General features: G+C 44.3%; 1 protein-coding gene across 5 annotated transcripts in view; it reads left to right on the plus strand.

The window, feature by feature from the left end:
• The first annotated feature begins 1810 nt into the window (after positions 1 to 1810).
• ARSL (arylsulfatase L) overlaps positions 1811 to 10990 on the plus strand; it is a 37794-nt gene continuing 28614 nt past the window's right edge. For 2 of the 5 annotated variants that reach the window (XM_032267793.1, XM_032267795.1), the window contains exon 1: positions 1811 to 2321. In XM_032267793.1, the coding sequence (XP_032123684.1) occupies positions 2305 to 2321 (17 nt within the window). In that variant the 5' untranslated portion in view covers positions 1811 to 2304. Of the gene's footprint in view, positions 2322 to 10615; positions 10902 to 10990 lie in introns of those variants that run through there. The other 3 variants (XM_032267796.1, XM_032267794.1, XM_032267792.1) reach the window with 3 other exon arrangements.

Below are 10990 nucleotides of genomic sequence, written 5' to 3' on the forward strand. Positions count from 1 at the left end.
TGAAAGCTGCATGCAGATGACAAGGTTAGGATTATAGTAAGATCGAACTTCGCTAAAGAATACGTACTGTTAGGCTGGGCACAGTGGCTCATACCTGTAATCCCAGCACTCTAGGAGACTGAAACAGGGGGACTGCTTGAAGCCAGGAGTTAGAAGTTAGACAGGGCAATATAGCAAGACCCCATTTTTACCAAAAAAATTAAAAACTATTCACATATGGTGGCATGTGCTTGTGGTTCCAGTGACAGAGTGAACCCCCCACCAAAAAAAAGCGAGTCTTCAAAAGAACCCAGAGTAAATGAATTTACTTGATGCTGAGAGAGTGTTTCTTTTGGGATGCTGGCATTGTAAATGCAGCTGGCAAGTATGGGTGTACAACGTGAGTGCTAAGAGTTTCAAGTGTGGATCTTGATTCTGCTACCTGCTCTGAAGGATGTGGAGGCCTGAGAAACAAATTGAAATTGCTCACCCGGCATGATTATAGTGAAATGTTCTCCTGACAGCTGCAAAATATGTGCTTAACACCAGTGTTTTCACCCAGGGTGTTTCTGTCCCCCGGGAGACACTGTACCATGGCTGGAGATATTTCTGGTCATCACAACTGGGGAGAAGGTGGTGGTCACTAGCTGCTTCTAGGGAGTGGAGCCCAGGGACGGTTTTCAACATTCTACAATGTACAGGACAGCCCCTACAATAAAGGATCATCCTCCTCAAATGTCAGTAGTAGGGTAGTGACGTAACCATGCCTCATCCCAGAACACAGAAAGGCAGATTGAAGTTCAGGCAACCTGGGAGTTCCAATCTGGATCCTGGGATCCTGGTTGTATCTCCTTGATGTTCAACTTGTGCAAAAAGTAACTGCGTGAGTGTTGACAGCCTCCCCTCAAGAGCAACATAACCTAGTAGGCGTGGCCTAGACTGGTAGGTGCTCCTAAGCCCATCGAGCCACGCTGTGTTCTTTCTCATGTGCTAAACTCATGAAGCATGTGTGCAGCTGCAGATTACTTGGCAAGCAGGAGTCTCAAACCAAAACTCTGCAGTGGTCAGGCTGTAGAGGCTACAAATGCATTAGGATGACGATTTTAGTGATTCAGCCCGTAATTTCAGCACTTTGAGAGAGTGAGGTGGGAGGATCACCTGAGGTCAGGAGTTCAAGACCAGCTTGGCCAACATAGTGAAATCCTGCCTCTACTAAAAGTACAAAAATTATCAGGGCATGGTGGTGCGTGCCTATAGTCCCAGCTACTTGGGAAGCTGAGGCAGGAAAATTGCTTGAACCTTGGAGGCAGAGGTTGCAGTGAGCTGAGATGGCATCACTGCATTCCAGTTTGGTTAACAGAGCGAGACTCCATTTCAAAAAAAAAAAAGAGACAAGCCACAGACTGGGAGAAAATATTGTCAAATCAATAGTGCAACTTAATAATGAGAAAACAAACAGACTGGGTATGGTGGCTCACGCCTAGAATCCCAATGCTTTGGGAGGCTGAGATGGGAGGATCACTCAGCTCTGGAGCTGGAGGCCAGCCTGGGCAATATAGTGTGACCCCATGAATATTTTTGTAATTCAGCATCTAGAAGTGTGCACACAGCTCTCATTTGAAAAAAAAAAGTCCTTGAAGTGATTCATTTTACATCTAATGTTGCCTGCAAGGTATGCTCTGCCTCAATAAGAAAAAAGAAATGCGATCCCTGGCAAATAGATGAGCAAACACATTGGTGTGTAGAGCTAAAACGAGGTGACAGGGATAAGAGCTACGCAGGCTAGCGGCGGTGTACACACAGCCACCGCTGCAACTGTAACCTGAATTGTTTTCTATCTTGTTTTTATGTTTGTGAAAAATAGCAAAAGGAAAAAAAAAAGGCATGAAATGTAAGAGCTATGGATTGCTTGTTCAAGATGAGTTTTCAAGAGAACCACTTTTCCATTTTGGAAAATGCACTCTGTCTAGATCAAAAGCCAGAAGGGATTCCACCTTCCTGCAGTTGAAAACTGTGTGTTCAGCATCAGATGTCTGGGCTCCTTCCGTGAGTGTGAGGTTCTGCAAATAAAACAGAAGGTCTTTTGTGGACGCCTGAAAGAGCCAGCAGTGCATTCCTTGGGAACTTGCCTGATCTGTTTCTGGGACAACCTAACTTGGTTTCTGCGGAATTCCTGTTTTCGCTTTTCAGAGTGAATCAGCTACGCACACGCCTGAGCCAGCCGTTCAGTGCAGCCGAGAGAGCCAGTGCGTGTCTGCTTTCGCAAGCAGAAAGGATTTCTTCTGAGGAGCAGCCTCCCTGCTAAATCCAGCTGCTCTCGCCCTGATGGAACTGCATTTCAGGTAACTGGACTTCCTTGGGCTTCTTCTCACAGGCCGGCTTTTGCACGCGCGGAGACGCTCCAGGGCTTATTCTCAACCGAACACTCTTTTGTGCCAAACTGCATCTTTTCAAACAAGTCCCTATCAATGTTTGAAAAGCAATTTCCTTTCAAAAAAACAATAATAATAATCAGTGAAAATATCAAGTACAGATTTTACGTGGAGATTTCCAAAGGTAACGCGTAAGAAAAATCAGTGAGGGAAGATGCACCAAATGGCAAGACGCTACATCCACACCAGATTCTGACCTTAGAGATGCTGAACATTCAGGAGATCCTGGGGATGAAAAGCGAAATTGGGCTTGGGAACAGGGCCCAGGCAAAGTGGTGAAGACAGGCTGGCTGCCCTGGACTAGGGCAGGAAAGGAAGGCTGTGGTTACTGCTCCCTGGAAGAGAATTGAAGGCTAAATTGTCAGTCTCCGTTGGGTGCTTCCTCGTCTTTTTCTTTTATCTTTCTTTTTATCTATTGCATTATATTTTATTGTATTCTACATTTTATTATTTTGTTTTATTTTAAATTGAGACAGGATCTTGCCATGTTGCCCAGGCTGGTCTCAAACTCCTGGCTTCAAGTGATCCTCCCATCTCGGCCTCCTAAAGTGTTGGGATTACAAGTGTGAGCCACTGTACCCAGCCTCTTGAATCTTTCTAGATGTCTTGTATCTTTAGAGTAAAAAATAGAAAGTTTCATTCAGTAGCAAAAACTCAATCTGAAGCAAAATGTGTAACATTCGAAGGGTTAAAGTGCAGAGTTCTTTAGAAAAGAAAACTCTGCTTTTATTGTGTCGCTAAATACATAAATACATCTCTTCAGAGGTAGGCCACAGACTTGATGTCATAAGACTTTTCAACCATGATTGAAGCTCCTATATTTAGATACCAATATAACCAGCCACATAAACACAACCAGTCATGTTCCCAGGCAAGTCAGAAGTACCTCATAATATGCTTTTTCCTTGAAAAATCATGTACACATATATATGTGTTTTATATGTATATATGTACTATACATACATATATAAACATTTTTCTTGAAAAGAGTACATATATTAATATATGTATAGCTTTACATGTTTTATATGCATGCATATACATTATGTATACATGTGTGTTTGTTATATATACATATGTTATATACATGCATGTATGTATATACACTATATACATGTACATATGAATTTATATAAACATACATATATGAACACAAACATGTACGCATATATGTACGTTTTTATGTTATATATTTATATTTATATGTGCAAATTATAACATGTATTTATGTGTATATGTGTACATATATGCATGTTTTATATATCTCTATATATGTGCATATATATTTAAAAGTATATATTATTTTTATAAAGAAAAACATGTGTATTTGAATTTAAAAATTATGATCGATTATATATTTACATACTTTATTACTATTATTTTATTTTCTAGAGATAGGCTCTCACTTTGTTGTTCAGACTGATCTTGAACCCATGCACTTAAGCGATCCTCCAGCCTCAGCCTCCCAAAGTGCTGCATTATAGGTGTGAGCCACTGCACCCAGCCTTATTTACACATTTTATGTGATACATTTATATTATGTATGATGTACAAAAGTTATACTATATTATATATAATAAATATGAATATATAAATTAAAATGTAAATGAAAATATTCCTTTCCACCTCCTACAAGGAAATAATTTAAGATTTGTTGCCAAGAATCACAAAGTAAAAGCAATTACCATTAGGGCACACACCTGCGGCAGGAAACGAATTCACTTCTGATGCCCTCGTAATACTCCTTTTGAGATACGCCATCAAAACTGTCTACTTGTAAAAACGAGTCAGGCCAGAGTGAGCCACGGTTTCCGCTCTTCATCCCAGAAGTAGGGCGGTTTCCACACCCGCGTGAGGAGGACGCGAGATCCGGTAGGCTCCGCGACCTCCCACAGACCCAGCATGTGGCTGAGTTTGAAGTTGTGAGGAGACAGCAGGTGGAACTAACTGTAGGAAACCTCCTCCTTGCAGGGAGGGTGGTTGTATGCGAGGGACCATTGTGTGGGCTCCATTCGGTGCAGTAACTTCCGGCAGCGCTCGTGCAGGGCCTCACAGGCTGCTGCCGCCTTCTTGCTCTTTTCTCTTCTCTCTCCCTCTGTCGCCCAGGCTGGAGAGCAGTGGCGCGATCTCGGCTCACTGCAACCTCCGCCTCCCGGGTTCAAGCGATTCTCCTACCTCAGTCTGCCAAGTAGCTGGGATTACAGGCATGTGCCACCACAACCAGCTAATTTTTGTGTTTTTAGTAGAGACGGGGTTTCGCCATGTTGGCCAGACTGGTCTCAAACTCCTGACCTCAGGTGGTCTGCTCCCCTCGGCCTCCCAAAGTGCTGGGATTGCAGGCATGAGCCACTGCGCCCAACATCTTTTCCATTTTTTAAAATTAAGCAGTGCTTGAAAATAATCCTTTTCTAAACTATTTTTCTTATTTAAATTTTTTTCTTTTTATCTTATTTTTATGTTATTATTATTGAGACAGAGCCTTGCTCCCTTGACCAGGCTGGAGTGCAATGGTGTGATCTTGCTTCACTGCAACCTCTGACTCCCAGGTTCAAGCGATTCTCCTGCCTCAGTCCCCCAAGTAGCTGGGATTACAGGCATGCGGCACCACGCCCAGCTAACTTTTGTATTTTTAGTAGATACAGGCTTTCAGGATGTTGGCCAGGCTGGTCTCGAGCTCCTGGGATCAAGTGATCCGCGCACCTCATCCTCCCCGAGTGCTGAGATTATAGGCGTGAGGCGCCGGGCCTGGCCTTTTTACTTCTTTTTGTTGTTAGTTTACTTAATTTTTTTTTCTTTTTTATCTTATCTTTCTTATTTCTTATTTACTTCATTTACCACTGAACAGATAACTTCTTTAAAAAAATTTTTTTTTGAGACAGGGTCTTGCTCTGTCACTCAGGCTGGAGTGAAACTGCAGCTTCAACCTCCCAGGCTCAAATAATCCTCCTACCTCAGCCTCCCGTGGGAGGCACATACCACCATGCCTGGCTGATTGTTTAATTATTTGTAGAGACAGTGTCTTGCTATGATGGCGGGGCTGGTCTGGAAGTCTTGGGCTCAAGCAGTCCTCCTGCCTCAACCTCCCCAAGTGCTAGGATTACAGGCATGAGCCACAATGACCAGCCTAATTTTTTTTTATTTTTGTGGAGACGGCATCTCGCTTTGCTGCCTAGGCTGCTCTGAAACTCCTGGCCTCAAACAATCTTCCTGTCTCGGCCTCCCAAAGCGCTGGGATTACAGGCATGAGCCACCATGCCAGTCTGGATATGAGCATATTATAGCAAGCACCCTGTGTAGAACAGCATAGGCAATCACTTAAAAACCTAAGGAGACTGGCAGAGCTCGGTGGCTCACGCCTGTAATCCCAGGACCTCGGGAGGCCGAGGTTGGCAGATCGCTTGAGCTCAGGACTTCGAGACCAGCCTGGACAACATGAAACTCCGTCTCTACAAAAAATAAAAAAGAAAAAAAACCTAAGGCGACTCACCACTGGTTTGGTGGATGTAGGCGTGGCTTTGAGATCCCCCATGCTGGGATGTGGGGGGAGCCTGTGCTCCCGCTGTCTGCCCTAACTCTGATCTCCTTCTGACTCGGGAAAAACAAACAGAGCCAATCATTCCCGGCCCAAAGCCTTGTGCGAGCGCTCTCCGCCTTCACGAGGTTGCTTCCTTTGGGAGAAGCCTTCCTGTTCGTGCTCGGGGATTCAGGAGGGGAGCCAGGAGCAGAGGTGAATCCTGTGATGTTCATTTGTGCTGGAATTAGACTCCGTGCCCAGGCATGAAGGTATTGTGGTGAACAGAGTTTCCCATTCCCTTTTCTGTCTCGGAATATTGCCCAGTTTGTTTTTATAAAGCAGAAAAGTGCCCGTGACTTACAGGCCTAGGAATGTAGCTCTTTCCTGGAGAAGGGGGATCTGTTTTCTAATCTGCAGGAGAGGTTGTGGGCCCAGCGCTCTGGGTCACCTCAGTGTCACAGTTTCCAAAATTAAACTCATTCAATGCTTTTATCACCATGTCTTTATTTATCTTTTTCCTCCAAGAAAAAATTTCCTCCTTTTACTTATAAATACATATCATTGTGGGGGAAAGAAAAATTCGGCCGGCTCGGGGGCTCACTGTAATCCCAGCACTTTGGGAGGTTGAGGCAGGTGGATCGCTGGAGCCCAGGAGTTTGAGACCAGCCTGAGCAAGAGAGGAAACCCCACCTCTACTTAATAAAAAACAAAACCAAACAAACAAAAAGCAATAGCCAGGCATGGCTTTAGTTTCAGGTACCTGGGAGGCTGAGGTGGGAGGATCGCTGGAGCCCATGAATTTGAGGCTGCAGTGAGGGCCGGTTGCACCGCTGCTCTCCAGCCTGGGTGACACAGCAAGACCTTATCTCAAAAAAAAAAAAAAAAAAAAAAGGAAAAGAAAAGAAAAAGTAGAAAAAGAGCACTTTTCCTAAATCTCCACACCCAGAGATACAGAGATAAACCGTTGCTGGGCAGGATTGCTGCCAACCAACTTCGCCTGTTTTGTGGTGGTTTGGGGTTTCCTCATCACATCTATTTGTGCAGTGTTTTGCTTTCATTCATTGTTTTCTGAACATTAGCAGCGTGTCATTGTAGGCCAGAAAGCAAAGCTGCTGGTATGAAAATGCTCCCTTTGGCTTTCTCTCCAGGTGCAGTGTTAAATCAATCTCGTTCCCAGTGAAGATGCTGTCAGGTTGGTACAAAAGTAATTCCGTTTTTTGCTATTACTTTTATAATATTAGAGTTGTGTACACCCTCTAGGGTAAAACAAACGAACAAACAAAAAAACCTCAGCAGCAGAGTGTATGTATACCTTATCCCTTCCTTCTGTTTTCTAAACAAAGCACAGGTGATATCTGTGGTCCTTTTGTTTTCAACAGACAGAAAATTATTGGAGATGTCACCATTCAATGTTATTTCCTACTGCCTTTTAAAAAATTTTTTTAATCTTTATTTTAAATTGAGATGAGGTCTCGATATGTTGCCTGGCAGGTCTCAAGTGACCCGCCTCCCTCAGCCTCCCAGAGTGCTGGGATGACAGGCGTGAGCCTCCGGGCCCAGCCTCCTCTTGTCTTATTTAATCAGTTTAGCTAATTTATTCTTACTTTAGAATGCTTGCTGTTGGCATAGAGAGATAAATACTGCTTTTTCTATGTTGATTTTGTATCTTTCAACTTTGCTGAAAGTGTTGATCTGTTCCAATAGCTTTTTTTTTCTGGAATCTCTAGAGTTTTTTTCTAAATATAAGATCATATCGCCTACAAAAATAACTTGACTTCTTCCTTTGCCATTTAGAGTCTTTCATATCTTTCTGTGACCTGATTGCTCTGGCTAGGACTTCAGTGCTCTGTGGGATAAAAGTGGTGAAACTGGTCACCCTTGCCTTGTTCCAGATCTTAGAGGAAAGGCTTTGAGATTTCCCTGTTCAGTATAATACCAGCTGTGGGTCTGTCGTATGTGGCTTTTGTTGTGTCGGGGTATGTTCCTTCTATACCCAGTTTCTGGAGAGTTTTTATCAGGAAAGGGACATTGAATTTTATCCAGTGCCTTTTGGTATCTGGCTTATTTGTATTTCTAGAAATACTTCTCTTTGTATTCCTTCTATTTGAGCTGTAAATAATTACTATTTGGAGGGCTTTCTTCTCTCTTTCTTGCCCTCTTTCTGTCTGTCTCTGCCTTTGTCTTTCTGTTTCTTTCTTTTTCTGCCTTTTTCTCTCCCTCTTCGTTTTGCTTTCATTAAAGTTATATGTGCACTAAATCAATACATGCTCATTATGTTTTTTAGCATAATATCTGTTTTAGATCATCACAAGAATGCATTTCCCTTGAAGCTCACTTGACATCTGAAGACGCCAAATCTCCCTTCCCAGCCCACCACAAATAAATCTTGTGACCGTTTACTTGATCTTTGTTTTTCCTGTTTGCATAGTGTTCGTGGCGTTGTCTTCTTTTATCATGACCTGTGATCAGCGTTTTTCACTTTGTTATTAAAGCTGTGAACCCAGAAAAATCTGAGGCAGCTCCAAGTTAATTTAGAAAGTTGCTTTTTGTCAAGGTTGAGGATGCTTCCGTGATGCAGCCACAGGAGGTCCTGATGACTTGCGCCCAAGGTGGTCGGGACAAAACTTGGTTTTATACATTTTAGGAAGATATGAGACATCAATCAAAATATGTCAGAAGTACTTTGGTTCGGTCTAGAAAAGCGGGATAACTTGAAGCGAAGGCCGGGAGGGGCTTCCAGGTCACAGGCGAGAGGGGAGCACTTGCGTTCTTCTGAGTTTCTGATGAGCCTTTCCTAAGGAGGCGGTCAGATCTGCATCTATCTCAGTGGGCTGAGGGCTGACTTTGAATAGAAGGGAGGCAGGTTGGCCCTGAGCAGTTCCCAGCTTGACTTGTCCCTTCAGCTCAGTGATCTGGGGAACCCGGGATTGATTTGCCTTTCACAAAGCTCGTTGTCTCTCAGAAGACTGGTTTTGCCCCTGAATCCTGCTAGGAGTAAACGGAAATCTCTCAACCAATCGCTTCTCTCCCCGTCACACCCTGGGGTTCTGCAGCCCTGCGGACTTTGCCCACTCCTCCTCTCTGCCCTCCCTGCTCCCACACTGGCTGTGTCTGTCCTTGGTCACCTGGACAGCCACCAAGGCCACTTCTGTGCTCTCGGTGCCTGCTGGCTTCAGTGTGTGCTCACCTACTGGCTGCTGGGCCCTTCTAAAAACGTGGCCGGGTCGCTTCCAGGGTTACTCAGCAGCAGAAATCCACCACATCAGCATGCTCCTGTCTCTCTGTCTTCTACGTAGTCCCTCATCCTGGTGATGAAAAGAACTAAACTCTGTAAAGTATTTGAAGAGATTTATTCTGAGCCAAATGGGAGTGATCATGACCCATGTCACAGCCCTCAGGAGGCCCTGAGAACATGTGCCCAAGGGGGACAGGGCACAGCTTGGTTTTATACATTTTAGGGAGGCATGAGACATCAATCAAGTACATTTAAGAAATACATTGGTTTGGTCCAGAAAGGAGGGACAACTCAAAGCCAGGGCGCTTCCAGCTTATACGGAGATTTAAACATTTCCTGGGTGACGATTGGCTGAGTTCATCTAAAGACCTGGGATCCATAGAAAAGAAACGTTCAGGTTAAAATAAAGACTGTGGACACCAGGGTTCTTTTGCAGTCTCATAGGCTGTCCTTAGAGACAATAGAAGACAAATGTTTCCTATTCAGGCCCTTTAAAAGGTGCCAGGCTCTCAGTGAATCTCTTCAGGATTAGGAAGAAAAAGATCTAGCTGTGCGAATAGAGATTCTCTACAGATGCAAATTTCCCCCCACAAAGGACGGCTTTGCAGGGCCATTTCAAAATACGGCAAAGAAACATGTTTTGGGGTAAAATACTTTGACTTCCTTATTTGTCCCATGTTATGCCACAGTCGGATTGGAAAGTAAGTGACAATATACAGGGTTAAATGAAACCCGTCTGATGAGAATGTATGGTGTGTAGGGCATAAGTCTCCAGACCCCTTAGGTGGGAACTTGGGCAAGATACAAAACAACTCAGAGCTTTGTCCTCAGCCCCATGCACAGGCACAGTGGGGTGAGCCCACTGCAGTGCCCTGAAGGTGGCCCCCTGCTGCTTGGAATTGTTCATCATCCATCCCATCCCTTTCCTGTTCTGCACTCTGGGCTCTCCCTCCCTTCTTGGAGAGACTGAGGGGCCGCCCCTCTGTGCTTTGGGGGTCGCCTGTTTCCCTCTGTGGACTGAAGGTTTCCACCCTTCAGTCTGAATGGTCGCACCCTCTCCCTGCAGTGCCTTCCCCTAGCAAAGAAGGTGAATGCGTGTCTCCTTCATGCAACACAGCGCCCAGGCCTTGTTCCTTCAGACTGACACTCCCGGTTCTGTTCTCAGATCGTTGTATTGCTGATCTTCATTCCCTCTACTCAGGTTCTTCTGTGTATCATCCAAGCTTTGGTCTTTCCCCGCTTCCCACTTCCAAATCAGGACTCCCTTTGCATTTCTGGATGTTAGGAATCAGCCCTACCCTGGGCTCAGGAACCAAAAGACAAAAGAATGTGCTTCCGGACACTGGGATTCTCTCCTCACTTTGCAGTCCTCTGCCCTGACAACGCCACTCACAGGCGATGAAAGCTGGTAAAGGGGATGGGGACCTTGAGACCACTTTCTTCCTCTTTCTCTGAAGACTCCATCTGGCTATTTATCGAAACATGGTTTACATTCTTAACACGGTGTTAAACATTTTTGAAGCTTTTCACTAGGGAAGAGCATTCCTTTATGAGATTTTGGTCATTGTTTTAAGATATTTTTGCTATTGATATCATGAGCGGGAATCAAAGTTCCCCGTTCTAATTACGTACTGTGTCACTTATAATCAGTTCAATTTCTGCTGTCAGTGTGATTGTGGACATCTTTATGTCTTACAGGAATTAGAGACAGAGACAACATGTTACATCTGCAGCGTTCTTGGTAAGGTAGAATTATATGCACTCGTTAATAGTCTCTCTTTCTTTCCTTCCTTCCTTCCTTCCTTCCTTCCTTCCTTCCTTCCTTCCTTC

Source organism: Sapajus apella, unplaced genomic scaffold, assembly GCF_009761245.1.
Source record: "Sapajus apella isolate SASKATOON/1434 unplaced genomic scaffold, GSC_monkey_1.0 scaffold172, whole genome shotgun sequence".
In the NCBI taxonomy this organism is placed as follows: Eukaryota; Metazoa; Chordata; class Mammalia; order Primates; family Cebidae; genus Sapajus; species Sapajus apella.